This window comes from Falco peregrinus, chromosome 6 (assembly GCF_023634155.1).
Source record: "Falco peregrinus isolate bFalPer1 chromosome 6, bFalPer1.pri, whole genome shotgun sequence".
NCBI classification, from domain to species: domain Eukaryota; kingdom Metazoa; phylum Chordata; class Aves; order Falconiformes; family Falconidae; genus Falco; species Falco peregrinus.
In genome coordinates this window covers 65,114,502-65,135,178 of record NC_073726.1, presented here as the reverse complement: position 1 = coordinate 65,135,178, position 20,677 = coordinate 65,114,502, and the positions used below count along the sequence as shown (strand labels likewise).

Below are 20,677 nucleotides of genomic sequence, written 5' to 3'. Positions count from 1 at the left end.
CGTTCTGATGGTTTGTGTGTTTGATTTGTGTTTCTGATTCTCATGTTATGATGTGACATTTCTGTGATCCTTAGATCTGCCTCAGCCACGTAGTACCTATTTACGTCTCTTGAGGTATTTTCTTTTTGCTTTTTACTTCAAGTATAGATTTTCAGCTTCTGAGCTGGTTGCCAGGATACTTATTAGGGAGAGAGCAGGTTCCTTAATAGTAATCTAGTTTAGATTAGTTCTGCAAAGGCAAAATGATCCTCCATATGTTCAATTATTTCTCTTGTCTTTTTTTTTTTTTTTTCCCTTTTCCCTCTCCTCTCCTTGCATGGAACAGTAGTTCAGCAATAGGATTGACAAAATGGAACAGCAATCATCTTGCTGAATGTTTTATATTCATTTCAGTCTTGAAAAATGCATGTGCTATCTAATTGAATTTCAGGATATTGGCATTTATCAAGAGTATATGACTTTCCAGAATGTGTGAATCCTGTAAGAAGATCACTTAATTGTGAACAAATATTCCTTAAGTCTAATGATACCACACACTTGTATTACATCTCCACAGAATAGGCACATTTGCGAAGGCATATCTGATTTGTTATTTCTCTGTCTAGTCTGAAAAAAGTATCTATGCATCAAGATCTTTGGTGTAAACTATTCCATGTCTGGGCAGTGATATATTTATGTTGTTTCTGTGTCCACATCCCTTGTTTTTTCACTGTCAGTACTTGAGAATTGCAACCATAGCAACAGTTCATCTGTGAATGCCATTTTATAAGGCTGCTTCCATATCTGTCAGAATACTTAATCCCAACTCATCAGATTTAGTGACTCTATTATTATTATTTTGAATTGGTTTCGCCTTATGAAATAAGGGAACTATCCAAAGTCCTGGCCAGATGGACGTGGCCTTCTAAAAGCAGTATTAAGGCATTGTTTTGGTTTTACCTTTTGAGATTTGAAAGATGAAGCCAGTCATGTGGGTGCTTACGACTGAGTGCTGAAACAAATTTTAAATTACAAGTGAAGCCAACATATAAAATGTGATATAATGTCTTTGAGTTTTGTCACTCCCAGTCTATTGTCTGAAAAGCTGTAAATATTGTTCACTCTGTTGGTGCATTTACATCAGCTGCTATGAAGACAACCGAGATTCTTGGTGAACAAAGCATTGTGTTCTTGTTATACCTCAGAGTGTTTCTCTCATTTAACAGATTTTTCTATACAGATTAGGTGTGTTCTTGTAGTGAAATTCTCTTTTCTCCAGTTGCAATAAAAGTTTAATCCCTGTATGTTTGTGAAGAGAGTATCAGAAACATAACCAATAATGAATTTTGAAAAATTTCAAGTTAAGTAGTGTAAATATTTAGAAAAGAGTAACTTTAGGTGATGGTAAGTCTCATTGCAGCAGAGGTAAAGGACAGGGTAGACAAGTCTTTACTACGAAATGCAACTCTGGCACATGGGGATTTATAAAGAAACCATATGGGAGTTTTATACTCCTCCTTGATGCCAACACAGATGCAACCGAATTGGAAAGTTTAAAAAGGACAAGGATTGTGTTAGTATAAATAACATGTATAGCTTGCTTGAGATGTGGGGGGTTTCTCTTGTTGGTTTTTTGTTTGGTTTTTTTTCCCAGTGTCAAGATATGAAATAGTTACATTTCATTAAATACAAGGTGTGATGCACCTGCTGGGTCTGTCTGAGTATACAGAAGAGGTAGCGATTATCTGCTGCAGCATGAATGGATCCTTGACCAGCTGGTTTGAAAGGGCTTTTTAGTGTCAGAGCAACTGCAGTACTCAAACCACATTGCATCTGACCTTGTTTGATTTAAAAAAAAAATAATAAATTAATATACCCAAGAGAACATTAGCCGTATCTGTTTTGCTTTCCTGCTTTCTATTAGTTTACTTTGTCTTATGGTTAAGTTTTATCCTTAGGTGAAACATAAACTTTCCATGGTAAAGGAACTACTGTAAAAATACAAAGCCTGTCTGTTTCGTCTTCCGCAGAGGAGAGGCAGTTTCTCTTTTGTGTTTTTGGGGTTTTTTTCAGGGGGGTGGGGAAGGCTGTCAGATGTCAAGAATAAGCTTTTGTGGTGGTGAAGTATATGACAGAATTTATTCTCAAAAGGTAAGGGTTTTAATATCTGAAGTTACAGAATCATAGAAACATTTAGTTTGGAAAAGACCTTTCAGATCGTCAAGTCCAGCTGTTAACCCAGGACTGCCAAGTCCAGCACTAAACCCTGTCTGTAAGCACTGCATCTGCATGTCTCTTAAATACCTCCAGGGGTGGTGACTGCACCACCTCCCTGGGCAGCCTGTTCCAATGCTTGACAGCCCTTTCAGTGAAGAAATTTTCCCTAATACCTGGTCTGAACCTCCCCCGGTGCAACTTGAGGCCGTAAGTCCGTGTGTTTCTTAAAATACCTTTCAGTATGAATTTGCTGTTGACTTTTAATATAAAACACAATATTTATTTTTACAGAATATTTATTTTCAGACGTTCTGTTCCTGCCACAGATTTGCTTATTCTAGGTTTTGTAACAGTTTTTGACACCGAAGAACCGCTCCTTAGATGGTTATTGCTATAAATGGTAACCATTTACTAGTGTTCAGGCTGCACAGAAATATCTCTGAGGAGGAGGAGGAAAAATCTGATATTTTTTTTCTCTGTACTGAATAGGTTAGCAAGCATTAGTCTAAGAAACTTCGCAATTTCAATACCATATAATGTTTCCCGGTAGCAGAAAACTTGCTGCTGGGACTAAAATGGTCTAGCAAAATGTTAATCTTTTGTTACTTTTAGTTTTATGGAATCCTCATCTTCCCCTTTCATCTTTTTTCCTATTAAATAAAGATAATTTTTATGGTGGGACGAGGATACCTATCTCCAGACCTCAGCAAAGTACGGAGCAACTGTCCAAAAGCTATGAAGAGACTAATGGCAGAATGCTTAAAAAAGAAAAGAGATGAGAGACCCCTTTTTCCACAGGTGAGATATGTTCCTGTTCAGTTCTTAGTAGACTTTACAATTCAAATATTAAAAATAAAAATCAGTTATGAACTCACTGGCCAGTTCAAAATGTTTCTGATTAGTGCTATAGCATGACTTCATGAGAGTGCTGTTTCAGCGCCTGGCTAGTGCTGTTTAATTAAAAATTGAAGTTTTTTTAAGTCTATTTTCAATTCAAAGCAGGTATTAAAATGACCTTTGTAGTTCAAAAAAAATCATGTCGGAGAACGTTTCAAACTGGGAGACAGTGAAATTTAATAATCTCAATTAGACACACAAACTTTAGAACTTGGTGTATGATCCAAATCTTTATACCCCCTCCTTGCTCTCCCCCAGGCTTGACGAAGGGAAACTGATAGTTTTGTCACAACAACTTGATTTATCATGCCTGCTGAAGAAGGTTTGGGTTCTAAAAGATTGGGGGTGACCTTTTTTTTGGTTTTGTTGTGAATGTAACCAAGCGTTTTCAAGGCGCTCCCCCTGCTGGCTCTGCGGTAGGTGGTGGTAAGCGAACTGCTGCCAAGGCTGTTCATTTGCAGCGATGGTAGGTATAGGTACTAGTGCGTAAACAAGGAGGCACATAAAAGGTAACTGTATGCGTTATGCTTACAGAGGGAAATCAGTATGCCCTTTTAATCGGGAAAACGAGACAGTTTCTTCCCAAAATGTCCTTTTTAACTTTTTGAGGATGTGAACATCAGAGTGCAATGCAGTAATCTGTTTTTAAAAGTTTCTGTTTAAATATGTGCATAAATATTTTTCTGTAGTTAATTGATGGTTCTGCCTTTGATTTTGAGAGTGTTACAACTTTGCAACAACAAACGTGATCGCTTATTTTCTACCTGTTTTAGATTCTTGCCTCCATTGAGCTTCTGGCCCGGTCATTGCCAAAAATTCACCGCAGTGCATCTGAGCCCTCATTAAACCGGGCTGGCTTCCAGACAGAGGATTTTAGTCTATATGCTTGTGCTTCTCCAAAAACGCCTATCCAAGCAGGGGGATACGGTGGGTTTCCAGTACGCTGAAAAGAAATGTGAAAGGATGTGCCTGTGTGTCGTGTGCTGGTGTGTTCCTGTGAGTCCAACACACACGTACGCTCTCAGTTCTTACTGGCTATGTCTTTAAGGTTTACTGAGGGAATGAAGACTCACTTCCTAACACTGGGCTTTGAACGTCCCAAACATAAAGTCTGTGTTGGTAATGATTGTCATAGGAAAAGCTGGCACAAGAATTATAAGGTCACATAAGAGAAATGGGAAAGGTCACTTCAAAACAGGCAAAAAGAAAAAATCTTCTTAAGGTCGTCGGGTGTCATTTTCATTTGCCTGTGTCATTTTTGCCTAGTTTAATGTTTGTAGTTAGTTACTCAGGATTGAATTTGATTTTAGTCTACTTAAAATATGGTGGGTGTTTTTTTATTTCAGTTGAAGTCATTATATTTGAGCAATAGGTTTTAGATTCCTCAGTTAGTAATGCTATTCATATGTGGGAAACAATTGGAAAAATAAACTTAGTTTCGAGGCTGAACACAGTCAAAACTTCTTGTGGTCAGCAGAAGTGAACAGATACAACACAGAATCCAAAGAAAGATCTTAGTGATGTGTGTCTCATTTTGAATGCTGAAGTTTAAAATAGTGCTGTTTAGAGAACATGTCTTCCTGCAGAGGAGTGGTGGTATGGGTTTTATTTGGGGTTTGGGTTTTTTTTACTTTCTATTTTTCCTTGAATACTCTGATCTGCTATAGTTTAGACCATCTCAAAATGTTATATTACATATGGAATTCTGAACCTGCTTTTGCTGAACTTCAAGAATATAACTGGTAACGGTGCCTGTATCCTTTAATTAGCATGGATTTAAAAATTAAAACCAACATTTTAAATCCCAAGCATAACCAAATGCTTTAAGGGAAAAAGGCTATTAACACCCATAATAGGAAAAGAGGATTTGAAAAAGCAGTTGTTTTCATGGAAATCAGTATTACACCATGAATTTTCTTAGATGAAAGATTTTAATTACTTCAATATTGTTAGGAATACTCCTGAACATGCTTCTGTTCAGTGACGCATTGGGTTTTATTCACAAAAAATGCTGCTAGTTTGACTAAAAGTGAATCACTTGACTAGATATCTAGCTAAGAAAGCTAGACACCTTACCAGGATCCTGTCAGCTCACTTTTAAAGATTCTGTTTTTCTCAGGAGCATTCCTCTGGAACAGGTGAAACATAGTGGTTCAGGTTATATCAGTCTTTGATGTCAGATATAAAAACAACGTTATTATTGACTGTGTTCTTGTGGTTTTTTTTAAATTAGTTATGTAGTTTTGTTTGTTTTAAACTGCTAAGCTATTAATTTTCACAGATTCTTCTGTATCAGAAGCAAGCTATTGCTGCTCTTGTTAGGACTTCAATGGCCAGGAGTGTTCTTAATGGCTTCTGATTTACATGCTTACAGAGACGTTTGCATGTTGCTAGCAATAGGTTTTTGAAGTAGACCAGGAATTCAAGGTTTTCTTTTCTGTTGTCTGGCATCTGAGCCTTTTGAAGCAGAAAGTGGAGTTAGAGAACTTGAAGAGATATAGGCAAGAGAAAATTTCTGCATTTTCTGCCCAGATTCTAGGGGTCTTTTTAGTGTCTGCTATTGAAACAGTTTGGGAATGAACTTTTCTCATTTTGTTAGTCAAGAAAATTCAGCTGTTGAAATCTATCTCTATGGAAATAGTTATGGAGAATGGAAGTTGTTATTGTTCTAGAAAATCTGTTTCCCATCTTTCTGATAGCTTCACCTCATTTTGGCAGGCTTATCTGAAAATGAAAACAGGTTTTAATTTTTTTTTCCTCTCTTACCAACTTTTTTTTAATTATTATTCTGGACAGTGAAGAGGAATGCTTCTTAAGCTTTGGGGTGTGGTATCCAGTACAGGCTACAATGCCCCTGTCAGTAAGAGCAAGATGATGATGCTGGGTCTCCTGCAGAATCTAGATCTAATGTGGCATCCCACACACAAAAGGCTTATCCACCTGAGGAGTTACGGAGAGTGCAGAACCATCAGCACTGCCCTGCCCAGGCTTACTCTTTTTCAGGAACTGCCAGATCAGTTCAAACAAGTTATTCCTTAGAATAGTGTTATCCTCCTTGTTAAGAGTGTTCTTCTGTGCTATAGGAACTGCAGTGATGGGGGGAAAAAATGCTGCCATCCTCAGACACAGCAGCCCTGTTTCCTGCTGGATGGTCAGTGCGTTAAACTTCTTCCTGTGTCACCTGTTTGTAAACATCAAGCACGGTTTGGGATCCATGGCCAGAATGTGATCTTAGCATCTCACTAAGCATTTTATGAAGCCTAAAAGAAGGCTGGATTTTGTGGATCATTAACCTCTGTCATAAAGGTATTTAGGGGTTTCACTTCTGTAGTTTGTAATTGTGGCTTCAGTGAGATTTGGGAACGTATGTAGGATGAAGATGCCTAAATACACCTGTGGATTTGGGTCTGTTCTCAAAGATGCAACTTGACTATATGGTTTAGAAACAGATGCCTGTTGGTCCTGAAAACAGGTCTGTAGGATTGCAGGCTTTTCTGCAGTGGTAGTTTATAAAACTATGTGAGATTCTTCCTTTTCTTTACTTCCCTGCATCTCAGTATAGAAACAAAATCTATCTCAGTACCTTTTAGAAGGACTAGATTCTCCTAAACACTGCTATGTTCTTCCAAGGATACTAATGATCCACATCAGTGTATGTTCCAGTTTTTTACTTAGCCGGTGGATGGTATCCATACTAAAAGCTCAGCGCAAGATCCAGCTGCGGTTTTGTCACATTTTTCTGTGTCTGTGAATGTAATCCAGGCAAAGTGTTGGAATTTGGATTTTCCCTCTGATAAGTCCATTACACTCTGCTTCAGTAGACAAGGCTGGCATGGACCTGGAAGGGAACCATTCTTCTCCTTATGATTCTTCTGAGAAATGTGGCATCTACCCCAGGATAAGAAGTACAGTTAAGGTGTTGTGTATATGCCTTAGTAACCTCACGAATCCAGGTAACTTGGAAATTTGTGAGAGTAGAGATCGGTAACTGTCTTAAATCTTTCCAGCAATCAGGGGCAGTAGGTTCGCTCAGAACATGCCCCTATAATATATTATTTGGACACAACGTGAAAGAATTTGATCATCTTTTTTTTTTGATCATCATTTTTTGAAAGTATGTGTTTAAAATAGTTTCCACTTGCTTTGCACGTGACGAGCATGACAAAACTCTAGTAGCTAACTGGAAAGGGTTCTTTAAGAAGTGTACATTTTCAAATGCTGTCCATCCTTTGGAAAGGAATTTGTTACCAGTCAAAACAAGTATCTGAAGTTCTGCTTGGTAAAAAGCACATCAGCCGTCTGGCCCACAATTAATAAAAATGTATTGCTTTTTTTTCACGTAGCAAATTGCTAAGTATGTGGTTTCATAGCTTTAGGGTAAGCTGACCTCATTTGGAGCATCCATGGCTCAGTGCCTTACCCTTGTACTGGCAGATGGTCTCCAATTTCACAAGTCGGTACGGCACAGTTGAGTGGATCCCCCCCACCATTAACGGAGCAGCTCTCCAAAAACTGGTTGGAAAACTTTCCTTGCCCACCAGCTTGAGCTAGCATTTGCTAGGTCAGCTGCTTGAGCCATCTTGCCTCAGGGCCAGATAGTGCCTGTGTGGCACAACAGGCAGGTCATTGCTCTGCAGCTCGGGTCAGGAGGGAGAGTGGGACTGCAGTAGTCCCAGTTTAGATTAGCATTGGCCATTACAGAACTATGTCCAAAGACTTAGCAGGGCAGAATCGATATGATCCTCTTCCTGCAGGGCAGAGCATCGTGGGTGATGTGCCTGAAACAGTCTTCGTTTTGTGCATTTATTGCTCTCAGGCAAGACCTTCCTGTCCTGCTAGCAAACGGTGAATTCACAGTTCAGGTTACTTCATTGATCTGTATACATCTAAGTCTCGTGAAGAGGTTGCCTGTGTTCTCTCTTCCTCTCCTGTAGGTGAGGTTTCTTTCAGAAGATGAAAGAACTAGGTACAGGTATTTTGCATCTTCAGAATAGAAAGGGGTGACCTAAAGCATTTTAGCTGCTGCTCAGGAAGTCCTGTTGACACGTAGCAGGATGGGAGATGCCTGTATGTGGATAGGGATAGCCACCTGCGTTCCTCATCTAGGGAAAGCTGTTACTGGTGACTGCATTTCATGCATGCTCAACTGACGTAATCTCATTATTGGGTGAACATGTTGCCTATTTGGGTCGCCTGTTGATTTGAGATCGGATTAGCACCTGAATTTTGAAAGGGAAGATTTAGCATTAGCTTGTCAAAGAAAATGTCTTTGCTAAGGTTTTATTTAAATGGCAGAAAAGTCTGAAAATCACCTTTTTACAGCTACCATTCTATCTGAAATGCTTCTTGACTTCTGATCCTGTTTTTCCATTGCCTTTTCCCAATTAATGGTTCATCTTTTATCTTCTGAAATCCCTGTACAACTATTAAAAGCTGAATTATTACCAGAAATGGGCAGAAGGACAAGATGAGTAATGAAAGAACCATGTCTTGTTTATAAATTGATCTTTAATCAGCAGTTTAGGAAGGCAGACTGAAAAATAAATTAAGCAGAGCATGTTTTGAAAGTGTAGCTAAGCATGAATGTCATTCTTAAAAATTAGCCTCACAGGCAATACTTGCTTACTTTTTTTGTCTTTCTCTTAAAAGAAAAATATTTTTTTAAAAAGGCATGTTTCTAGAAGATGCTGTGAAGAGAGTTGGGAGATCAGTGAAAGTCAGAGAGAAGCAAGAAAAATTATAAAGTATTTTGGAGCAAGGCTTTTATCTGTTGGTAGAACTAGTAAACCAGACAATTAGATCCATCATGAATTTTTTATTCTTTTGTTGTTACAACTTAAACCTACCACCACAGTCTATCAAGACACACAGAGCTTGAGGAATGTCACAGCCCCCTGTGCCAGCCGCCCTTACTTTTAGACCTTGGGTGTACTTCCTTCTCATTTCCTATGATGCATAGAGACCTCTGCTCTCTCCCTCCTTTCAAGTGCCCTTAGATCAGCCGTATCAGCTGTTCCTACCAGGCAGGTCCTGTAGATGCCTTTTCTTCCCCCTCTTCATGCAGACTGTTGATCATTCTTCTTGGTTCTCTTCATAGAGCAAGACATTCCATGGAATTAATGCTGTCGGCCTAAAATTCTGTTTGCAGGGTTGTTTCTCATTTGTTTCCAATATTTGGAATAGGAATCTTAAGAAAAACAAAAGCCAACAAAACACTCACTCTTGAAAGGATGGAAGGACACCAAGATAGCAGAGCAGTTGTTTGGATGTAATGGCATTCAGCACACCTCTGTTGAACAGAACAAAGGGTCTCTTATGCCTGCTTATCAGTCCTTCATTATTAGGAGAGCTCTGAGGGCATAAACTAACCCAAAATTCATGTGAAACCCAACACAGGGAAGTTATATGTACGTTTCTTTTTTTCCTCTTTCTCCTGAGTCGTTTTGGTCAAGGATAGTTGGACACCCCTCCCTAAAAATCCTATAGAATACAATTTCTTTGTGGATGGCAGGGATATTTTTTGGCTGAAGTATAAGGTTAAAAGAATGAATATCTTAGATTCAGCTTCTATTTGGTGTTCTGGCAAACTTCGTAAGACTTTGGACAGCTGTTTTACTCTATACCATAGTTTCATCATCTCTGAAATGGGACTACCAGTCTATCTCATGGCATGCTGACACTAAATAAGCTATGTAGAATTTCAGGAGATCGTTGCATGTGAAAGCAATGCATAGAATTATTGGTTATTTCATAATTGTGAAGGAAGCATGGGGTTGCTTTATTTGTTGTGCTCCCTATTAGCAAGGCCTGATTTCTGCTCTGGGAGTGAATAGACAATCTCACCATTCTTATTTTTCCACAGTAGGTTGTTATGTTGGTCTCTAAACCAGATCCTGGCAGGTTTTTTTAGTACTGATTTAATATTCAGGCACTTTACTGTATATAGTCTTCAACGGTTAACGGGTGTGTCAAATAGTTCTTTGTTATTAAACCACTTTTACACCAGAATAGAAATCAGGTTGCAGTCTGACGCATTTATTACACTTGTTGCTTTTCAGGAGGATATATGTGCAATAAGGAGTTTAAAGTGAAATTAAACTGATACATTTTATTTTCAAATGCATGATGAATTAGACTTTGCTTGAACTTTTCAGACCTTTGTCTTGGGAAGAATGGGTACAGCTTGCTTGCAAGAAATTCTTTTTCAGTAAAAAAATATGCTGGGTCTGTATTCAGTGATCTCTCACTATGTATTCTTTTATGCTTTAATTTTAACAGTTTGCATTTTTTAACATCTTTTACATTCAACCTAATGTTCAGCTAGTCTGGAGAAAATCTCTGACCATTTAGTGACTGAAATTACCTTTTTAAACCAAGCTCTTGTCCTCCCTCTACAGGAGAATTTGCAGCGTTCAAGTAGCCACAGCACCATGGCAGCACCCACTCTGTTATTTAAGTCTTGTGTTCCTACAGTTTCTTAACATCAAAACTCTATTCTGCTCTGCAAAACCTAAAGTAATTTAGAAAAAGATACCCATAAGCTTAAAAGTGGAGCAGAATGGAACTGCCAGTCCAACACAATGGGAAAAAGTACCTTTTTGGGAACCAGAATCCTCTGCTGCCAGTGTTTCTCCTTCAACACAAACTACCACGTGCATTCGGAGACCCGCAGTGGCTGCCTGTGCCGTTGGCATCATTCCCAGGAGAGAGGAGAGGGCCCTCGTGGTTTGACTGTGGTGCTCGGGCATAAGGGGATGGAACTGCTGCTGCAACTTAAGAGACTTGCTTTGGATGGTCTGCCGGTCGGCTTTCTCCCTCTAACAACGTACCATCAGAGGCTGAAAATCTGATGAGTGCTAATATAAAAGAATCATGCTCCGTTCTGATCTTTTTTTTTTCCTGGTGTACTCACTGATTTATGGACAATGCAGTATCCCCTTTTCACTGTATTACAATGTCAAACACCTAAATCTGTCTATATTATTGGGGTTTATGCCAGTAAAATTAAAAGTGTGGGGTCATGGGAGCTGTAGAAGATGTTACTCTAAAGGCAAAGAGGTTAATCTGAAGGAAAAGGGGATGCTGCTGCACCTTTTTTCAGATTTTCTTTATTACTACTTCAAAAAACAAACCACCACCAACCTTAACCTTTTTCCTTTTCCAGTATTTTCTTGGTGTGTGCATATAAAACATCTTTAGAAGGATTAGGTAGATCCCTCTTTTGTTGGTCCAGCAACAAACTGAAGTTGAAAAAAAACAAAAGTAGCAAGATTGTCCTCTTTTATTTTTTTCTTTTGTATCATACGATACAATGTATTTATCAAAGATGCTACCACAGCATCTGAAGTCTGTAGAAGAATCGCTGATACAGACTTTGAATGGTGTATGTACCTACTTTAAAAGTTTTATTTTAAATGAGGGTGCAGGTTAATGCCAGGTACCTTACCAATATGTAATGTTTTCATAAATGGGGAAAAAAGTTCTCAGGTTGAATTGAATACAAATACAAAACCCCCTAGAATTAGACATTCCGAAAATTATGTTTTGGTACTTTCAAGAGGTTTTTTTAAAGGATTTTTATCCTGCTAATTAAACGTCCTCTGATAAGTGTGTGTGTAAATGTGGAGCATCTTGTCCTAATGGCAAGTTGTTAGATCAAAACAAAACGGTACTTGCTGGATCCACGCTGACTACTTCTCCTCTCATTGCTTTCGTCCCTGTCATCTCTTCCCTTCCATTTGTCTTTCTCTTTTGTACACTTTGCAAACTAGGATGAAGGTGGCGGTATCTCCATTAGAATGCTTTGTTTTCCTGTCCTCCAATCCTGGTTTTCAAATGGTTGGTAGCTTTTTGACAAGTTACCCAGTCAGGGAAAAAACAACTCAAAGTTCTGCACATCGTTTACCTCTAGTAGAGTATCTTGTGATGTGATCTGTTTGCAGAGTTCTCTGGTATGTGGTATTACGTGTAAATTATTTGTACAGAGGCAAGTCAGACCACATTAGAAAGAGATTCAAGCTCAGAAGTTTTCAGAATTTGATTCCTGTCTGCCCTGTACCACTCCAGGTGAGGCAGGAGAAATTGCCCCCCTCTAGCAGGGAGGTTCTTGCTGGGGGCAGGTGGGGGGGGTGTTACAAAAAATCTTAGCAAATAAATGAAGGAGTTAAATGTGTGTGAATGTGGTGTCTGTGCTAAACATGGATGTATTGGGTGAGGATACTGTCCTTCCCTCCCTAGGAGAATCGGACTGTTCCTGTCTGTGGAAGGTTGTTCCCAGGTGAAGGGAGAAATGCACATTGGTAGTGGAACGTGCTTTTAAAACCCTGGAGTTCTGCGGTGTTGCTGGTAGTCTGTTTTGTTTGTCAGTAAATATTTACTGGGGTTATAGGGACCGGACTAATCTGAAGTGGGAATTATAACTGAAATACTGTGTATTCCATATTAATTCCACAAACATTAGCAAGACAGCAATAGCGAATGACTTAATAGTCACTACAAAAATGAAGTGATTCATGTTGGTACATGAATAGAATTGATTTTGTGTACAGGATGCGTTTAAAAACAAAACAAAAAAAGAAAGCACAATTATTTTTTTCTTGTCTGCTGTGGGTCTTCAGATGCTGTAAGGTTTTTTTCCTTATTGACATTGGCAGGAATTTAAATAGTAGCAATAGCCACTTTCCAGTGTGGAGAAGCTGATGAGCGAGCGGTGGTGTGCAGACCAGTGAAATCCAGTGCTCCCTGGTGACCATCTGTGGCCAATACCACAGTACCCAAGAGGTGGAAGGAGCCTGGGGCCACTGGGGTCAGCAGGCAGGTGAGAGCATTTACAGATACAGGCTCCCAGAGGGTGAAGTAGTCACTGCTCGTTCTCCTTTCACCCCACGCATTGCTCCAGCCCCTGTATGAGGTGTGGCCTCATTTGTACGTATTGGGCATACTGGAAATTAGTGTTCTCTCAAAAGAAACTGTTACTGGAGCAAGTATGTACAGGTGGTTCATTTGTTTCACAGAGCTTGTTAAAAGCCCTGGTTTCCTTCCACAGGGTTATGCTGGCAGAAGGTTATCTGCTAAAATATAACTGATTGGAATTTCATTCTGTCTTTGCTTAAAATGAACTTATTTTTGTGAAGATTCATTACCCATTAGTCTACAATATGCTTCTTGAGCCCATAGGAAAAGCACAAGGAAAATTGCTATCCTTGTCCATGCAAAGCACTTTATAAGTAACACATGATCTCTGGGTTGTTGTTTTTTGGGGTTGGGTTTTTTTTTTTGTATTGGGGTTGGTTTGTTTGTAGTTTTGTTTTTCTGTTTTGTGGGGTTTTTTTTTTTCCCTGAGGAATGTGCAAGTTGTTTGGCTGCTGTTTAGAGAAGTCCTTTCAGGATGCATTTCTACTGGTTTTCATGTACGTTTGTTTCCCTCCAGCTAGCTGTAGTAATGTGTGTTTGTCCGTAAGAGGTCCCACGTAATACTCATGGCAAAACTTGGAAGAAATTTGCTTTGTAAATAATTAGGATTATTTTTTTAATTTTTTTTTAAATCTTTTCCTTCAGGAGTTTTTCTGGATGTCTTGCATGCCATCAGAACCAGTCCTAAAGGTTCCCTGTAGCTGTTTAGTGAATGGGGAGATAAGAGTAGGCAAGAACTGAGTGCCCTGTGTAGCAGTGCGATGAAGGAGGTAAACTGAAATGACCAGTTCATGTCCATAACACCAGATTTCTAAAGCGTTTCTGTGGTGTCCCAACCACAAGCACATACCATACTATGGAAATATTAGTATGTATTTTTGTGTGTGCATGTTGGGGCAAACACCTAGACAGCCATACTGCTTTTGGCTCTACAGTGTCTAGTATCTAATAATTACTTGCAAAAATACCAGTATCCAATCTCAGCTATTCATGTCTGTATGAACCACATGTACACCTTCCCCTCTGCCTTTCATTTTCCATCCAGTTAGAGCCCTGTTCCCCTTGTTGCATCTTCCCTGTCAGTATGTGATTGTTTCCTGCAGCGTATTTGCTGGAACTGGAACGTTGTAGTGGAGCTTAAACCAAATACTACGAGTATAGAGGCCTGGTTATTTTGAAAGTAATTTATGCATGAATTAAGTCCTACATGGCCCCAGATACAATTACCCAGTCACTTCTTTTTTGTGAAACTCATGCAGGTCATTAAATGAATCCACTTCTGCTTTTTATGCTTACCTAAAATCATTTTTTCTTGCACTTGAGTGGTCTAGTAGCTGATGATGCACACTGATTGAGGCCAAATACAGCCATCTTATCATAGCCACTCAACATCGCTTAGATTAGTATGTGCTCATTAGAGGCAGAATTTGGCTTTTGTGACATAAAATCAGTGAAATGGTGGCTGTTGATAAATACCACATCTGTCCACAAATGCCCAAATCAGGAGAAAAAAAAGACATCGAAGATCATGCGTAGATAGGTTTGCTTCTGTGTTTGCCTGGTCATGCAAATGTATCCAGCATTTTACAGAACATTTGGGGAAGCCAGATCCTCAGAAACCTCGCGAACAAGTTCAAGTGGAAGTTTTGATGGCTGGAGGGGCTAAATTTAGGGAAGAAGCATGTAGACATTTCACAGTTTTGCAGCCTATAGATTTCACTCCCTTCTTGACTGTGAGTGCAGCATGTGTAGCACAAACTATTCATAGTACTGTAGACAACGTGTCTTCTGTCTGTTGAAAAAAGTATCACCGGTAGCACAATTTGACAGGCAAAGCTTCTAGGTACAGTCAAGTTCAGTTAAAAAGCAGGTGCATGAGTGGACTGTTAATGGCATCACTTTGAAGGTGCTGGATTTTCTGGTTTTTCTGTTACGCATTTTACATAGAAGTTTATGAAACAAATTTTCTGTTTACTGTAGCCTTGTTAATATGCATTTGCACTTCATTTTTGTTTTGGCATGCATTTTAAGTATCTTTCTCCATTGCTTCATTTATGTCTTACCTAGTCAATAAAATTACCGGAAGAGCAGAGCAGAGTAAAGCTGTTAGGACTGTTTCTTAGCATTTTAAGTTTCATGGATGCTAACACAGAAGTTACTAAGTCAGCACCATGACAGCAGCATATAACTACGAAACTCTGGAAGGAGGAAACTTTAAAAAATGCAGAATTAGAGTATACTGAGAACAAATTATGATGAAAACTAGCATTATCTCTTTTCTTTAGAAAAGCGAGCTACCAAGACACTGTTAAATGGTTTACATAGGGATCCCCCAAAACAATTTTTGCAGTTTGCCAAATGATCATGTGCCTTTACAACCTTAAGAAGTACAACAGAATGTAAACCAGGTGCTTTGTAACTAGAACAGTGGCTTTGGTTTACTTCTGATGCAGTAGTTTTGTATATAGCTATTACTGTAGATAGGTAGTTTTGGAGCTGATAAACTTCTGTAAAGGAGCAAGGAGGGCAGAGAGCATTTCCCAAAATACCTGTTAACCATTTCAAAGCTAGGAATTGAAGGATACCTAATTAAGTTACAGTAAACCTGCTGCTTGAAATCTGCTCTATCAAAAGTTAAATGAGGTTAATTTACTTTAAAAACAAATAATCTCTCCTCCCCCTTGCGAGACACAAAGATCTTGTTAAAGAAAGGTAATGGAAAGCTCCGAAGAGGCCCAAAGTTACACTGTCACAGCATCTTGGAATGAGATGGTAGATGAAAAACAACAGCTAGATGAGGAGAAACTGATGGCGAGTACTCATGTAATGAAAGTCCATATATACCAGACCATACAATTAATTCCCTGGCCCAGAAACCACAATTGATTTTGTTTTCTGGAATATCAGCAGGTTTCCTCAGTTCTTCCTCGGGCCTCTTGCAGTTGTAATTCAGTGATTGCATACTGTATTGCACATCAGCTGTGGGAGATGGTAGGTGTCTTGTCAGCTGAGGGACAACCAGTCTGTTTGAATTTGTTCAGATTTCAAACCGGTTACGCAGACTTCTGGCAGTACCTATGTACCAGTGTCATATTTAATCTACTTGTCCATAAAGGACAAAATAATGGGTTTTGGTATTAGTGCTTTTTCAGATCTTTTCCTTTTCTTCTTTGGGGCAAGACTTTGGACATAATTGTAAATCATAAAGTTATGTCTAAAGGCACAATTCATATGAAAAATCAGACCAATTTTAAGTTGGTTTTGTTCCTTTTAGAAAGTAAAGTGTAAAAACGTTTTACGAATGTTCCAGGAACTATCTGGAATCCTTCTACCTACCCCAAATTCTGCACTAAAAGTACATGTGAGAAGATCGTATTTTGTCCTTTTTTTTTTTTTTTTTTATTAAATCACAAGGAAACTGTTTCCCTAAGAGAAGGGAGCTGATGGGAGGGTTTAGAAACTTCTAAACTACCTAGGTATTTGCTTCATAGCATCACAGCAGCAGCGTGTTCAGCTCATCCAGCTCCTTAAGAGCCAACAGTGGCCTGTCAGGTCGTTTTGTCTAGTTTGTCACCTTTGCAGCAGCTCTACTTTAGGATAAGCCTTGTGTGACATTTACCTTTGAGCAAGTAAACCACAAAAAAATAACTGTTTTCTTTTTTGTTCAGGTTGGGAAAATGGTTGGGTTTTGTTTTGATAAATGTCATTCTGTGTTGCATTTCTGTATTCACCCTAGTTGAAAAGAAAGTCTGTCTGTGTGTTTGGGAGTTCAGTGGAATGTTAGGAGAAGAAATGAATCGCACCATCTGGGCATGGATGTTGGGTCTAGGGGGCAAAATGGACCAAACTTGGGTGTTGGGTTATTTGGGATCAGTGGGGGTTCTGAGGGCATAATTTAAATTAACTCTGTCTAAAATCAAATGTAAGTGCAATAAATGTGCTTTTTTATTCAAAGCTGTGAACCTTTAGGGGAAAAAAAAAACCAACAAAAAAAAAAATGCACATCATTCCTTCATGAGCCTTGTGTCCTACCTGCCTCCCCTTCTTGCCCCGCCCTCCCCCCCACTTCTCCTCGACTGACAGAAACCTGACAGTGGCCAATTTGCATGTGTTGGCAACCCCAATTAATGTTGCTTTTCTTCTGATCTCATTTGTTGGGACTGGGGAAAGTCCTGCCCGCTACTTCTTGCCACCCTTGAAAACCCTTTGGGATCCAGTGCTGACCTGTGCCACTAGAGCAGGGTCTGTTTGGGACCGGCTGCAAGTGCAGTGTCCCTTCTGGCCCTTTGACCTGCAGTTCTAACTTCATTTCAGGTGTGGTGATGGTCCCCAGGGCTGGGCAGGTGACTTTTTTCTTCAGCAATTGCAAAAGTAATCAGTCATCAGCTGTCTGATTGGATCCCTTTTCCCCTTTGTCAAAACATACATGCAGGCTGGCCACTGTTGCCTTCTGCGACTGCCTTGTTTTGAAGGAGCAGGTCTATGTGTTTGTAATCTGTTGTGCATGACTTGCACTGTCTGTCTTACTTGAGCACAGGCTGCTTTTCCTAGATTAGGAAAGGTGCACTGGTTTCTTGGGGGGGTTTCCACAAGAGGCACAAGGCACACGTTTCATTGAAAAGCGATGGAAGGTGTAGCGCTCAGTACTTGGACCCTGTGGGGGAGTGAGAGAGGACTGGCTTGTTTAAAGTTTATAGATACACACATCTATATCCTTTAAACTTTATTATTTTTATATATAGTCAAGACAATGGCATTACCTCATAGTACAGAGGCTTGTTTATGAGAAGCAAAGTATCTAGTAAGGAGAAGAAAGGGAAATTTATATACAGATTTGATTTCTTTTGTTTGTTCCTTAGTGCAATGAAATGTATGTCCCACCAATTTAAACTCTGTGCTAACACATTCCTTTTCAGCTGTGTATTTTTTTTGACCACCAGAGGTTTGCAAGGGGCTTATGACTGCAAAGTAGAAGGTTCAGTCTGCTTAATTAAAAAAAAAAACAACCAATTGGGTTAGTAAGTTTCCATAGCTGCTTTTTAAAATCTGCAATGGAGTAATTGTTTTGAAACTTGTATTTATTTTTTCAGTTTGTAACAAAATGTTTATTTTCAGTTTCCTGTTACATAGGTCATGGCAACTCCCCTTCTTTCCTTCTCAAGTTTCCCTTGTAATTGCCAATACAACTTTTCTTGTTTGTTCCTTCCCTCTTTACTTTTGTTCTCCCTTCATTTGTACTTTGGAGTTTTTCTCATGTAAATTTGTACAATGGGAAATATTGTCCAGTTTGGTTAGAGAGCATGGAGACTTAAAACATATTAAAATTTGATAGCTGAATTCAGATTGAAGAAAACTATTTCTGTGTAAAGTTATTTAAAGAACTCTGTATTATAAAAAAGGCAAAAAGTTCTATGTACTTGATGTGAATACGAGAATACTGCTATAATAAAGATTGACTGCATGGAAAGGTCTGAAGGATATTGTTTATCACTTAATTCACAACTCCTCTCCATGAAGTTCCAGAGGTGGTTCAGGGGTGTGAAAAAATGTACTTTGTTGTTGCTTTAGAATACAACTCTGTGAAGGAAAAAAGGGGGCAGGGGGGAGAGCCCCAAAACCAACCAACCCTGGAATGCCTAGAGTAACTGATCTTCCTTACGCTGGACTGCTACCTCCTGAACTGCTGCGCATAGCACTGAGGCACTTTTACCTTTGCAGAGGGTTTTGATTCACAAGGATTATTCTGAGCTTTGGTAATACCCAAGGGCAATTCCCCCTGGGAAAAGCTGGTCTTGAGTTCTCTTCAGGGTAACTTCCCCTCCTTCTATGACAGCTGTTACATGGGCTGGTTTCTGGTGACAAGATCTCAGTGAAACATCTTGTAAGTTAGCTTCTCTGTGTTTCTAACATGGACAAGTTTTATTTCCCCCCACCATTTTAATGGTTATTTGGCAGAGCTTTGACAGGATTCTTCCATGAATCCACAGTAGGTAAGCTTTAAATAACTGAACATGGGCAGATCACCTTATTTCTTAGGGGCAGCACCTTACGTATTGCGAAAACATTACAGAAGCTTATGTGGATTCAAGTACCCCACCTCTAAAGCAGTAATGTTCATTCTCCAGAAATCCTACAGCACTCAAGATACAACTTAAGAGTTTGTTTACAGTTAATGTTTATTGAAATTAGGACTGAGGAGCTAAAGCTTTGGTTCCAGGGGCCTGCAAGTAGCAGAACAGAATCCTGAGAACGTTTTCAACCTATTCTTTTTCCCCCACCACTGCTAAGAGCAGGGACAGGACCTCCCTGACACAGTGCCCATGCTGCCCTCAGCAGTGGTTGAAGCTGTTGGTTTTAGAGCCATAATGTGAACACAGCAGCTTAAGAGACAGGGTAATGAAACAGAAACCAGCAAAAGCCTCAGTTCTTTAAGGGGACAACAGCACAGGTCTCTCGGACACAGAGGGAATGTGTCCTCACGGTTAGCTAATGCTGGGTCTAGAGCACAGCAAAGAAAGTAGTTTTGAACTGGCAGCAGTTAAGCTACAACTCACCAAAAAGTAGTTACACTGCAGGCTCATACTCCCAAAACTAGACTACCTGGACTCCAGCACTCAGCTACCCAAGAGCAGGTGAAGGCAATAAGCAGCACAAACACCTGCGTTCTGTACAGCAGAGAACTGGGCCATTTACCTTCGGAAGTGCAGAAGTAATTGCTGGAAGACGGGCACTTCTGGCAGTACGGCGTGAGGGCGGCCAGCGAGCAGGGCCAGGCACGATGCCCCGGCCCTGCATCCCAGCCGGGCCCTTCGGAGCCAAGTTAAAACACGACCCGGACCGCGTGCGGACTGGTGACTGTGTTTATTGCCGTGTAACGCAAAGCCCGGCCTGGCCGCGCTCCCGGGGGCCGGGGCCTGCGCCGGGAGGGGCGGCAGAGCCGTTCCGCTGTGCCGCCGGCAGCGCCCGCACCCGCAGGCGCCTATTCCGCGTCGTCCGGAGGGATCCCCAGCTCCTCGTCCGTCCAGGCCGAAGGGTCGGGGTAGGGGAAGTGGCCCTGGGAGAGAGGCACGGTCACAGCCCGGCCGCGGCCCCGGCCCTGCCCCCCCGCCCGCCGCCTGCCGGCCTCACCAGCACCATGTCCGAGCTGTGCCAGAAGTGCCAGAGGATCCAGAACCACATGAAGCCGCTGAGGACCTCGCCCCGGATCACCTGCGCCCGCGTCAGCTCCGGGAACTGCCGGTACCGCGGCTGGATGTGCACCTCGCCGCCCGCGCTGCAACGAACGCGCCGCCGCCGTGTCACTCCCGGCCCGCCCCTCGCCCGCCCCTGCCCCTCGCCCGCCCCACTCACTGCCGCAGCCCGGTCGCGCCGCTCCCGGTCCGCAGCAGCCGCCCCGCCGACCGCCCCAGCGACGCCAGCATGACGGCCGCCCTGCCGCCCCCCCCGCTCCCGCAATGTCACCCCTGCCGCCTCCCAACAACAGCCGCGGCGATTGGCCCGCCCCGGCGCCTACCAACTCCGGGCTGCGGAGGGGCGAAGGGGCCGCAGGAGGGAGCGCCCCTCTGTGGCTGCGAGGGCAGCCCTGCCCCCCGCCTCCCCCGGCACTTGGGAGCGGCGGGACCGCACCAATGCCCCGGCGGGGAGGTCCTCGTGAGCCTCAAAAGTTGGCGTC

The 20,677-nt window shown here is 41.1% G+C and overlaps 2 protein-coding genes and 1 long non-coding RNA gene across 6 annotated transcripts in view; 1 reads left to right on the top strand and 2 right to left on the bottom strand.

The window, feature by feature from the left end:
* The window catches only part of BRAF (B-Raf proto-oncogene, serine/threonine kinase), an 88,421-nt gene extending 69,945 nt beyond the window's left edge, over positions 1 to 18,476 (top strand). For all 4 annotated transcript variants that reach the window (XM_055807276.1, XM_027784064.2, XM_013297773.3 and 1 more), the window contains exons 17-19: positions 2,860 to 2,994; positions 3,867 to 4,020; positions 10,491 to 18,476. In XM_055807276.1, the coding sequence (XP_055663251.1) occupies positions 2,860 to 2,994; positions 3,867 to 4,020; positions 10,491 to 10,513 (312 nt within the window). In that variant the 3' untranslated portion in view covers positions 10,514 to 18,476. The remainder of the gene's footprint in view (positions 1 to 2,859; positions 2,995 to 3,866; positions 4,021 to 10,490) is intronic.
* On the bottom strand, positions 8,894 to 10,535 carry LOC129784669 (uncharacterized). Its single transcript, XR_008747679.1, has 2 exons — positions 10,457 to 10,535; positions 8,894 to 9,280 (listed from the first exon to the last, which is right to left on the bottom strand). It is a non-coding gene; the product is annotated as an uncharacterized LOC129784669 (long non-coding RNA).
* A 1,375-nt stretch (positions 18,477 to 19,851) lies between the features above and the next one.
* Positions 19,852 to 20,497, bottom strand: NDUFB2 (NADH:ubiquinone oxidoreductase subunit B2). Its single transcript, XM_055807278.1, has 3 exons — positions 20,356 to 20,497; positions 20,134 to 20,278; positions 19,852 to 20,059 (listed from the first exon to the last, which is right to left on the bottom strand). Exons 1-3 carry the CDS (start codon positions 20,424 to 20,426, stop codon positions 19,985 to 19,987), a joined length of 291 nt encoding a protein of 96 aa, XP_055663253.1. The 5' UTR covers positions 20,427 to 20,497; the 3' UTR covers positions 19,852 to 19,984.
* Positions 20,498 to 20,677: the final 180 nt, after the last annotated feature.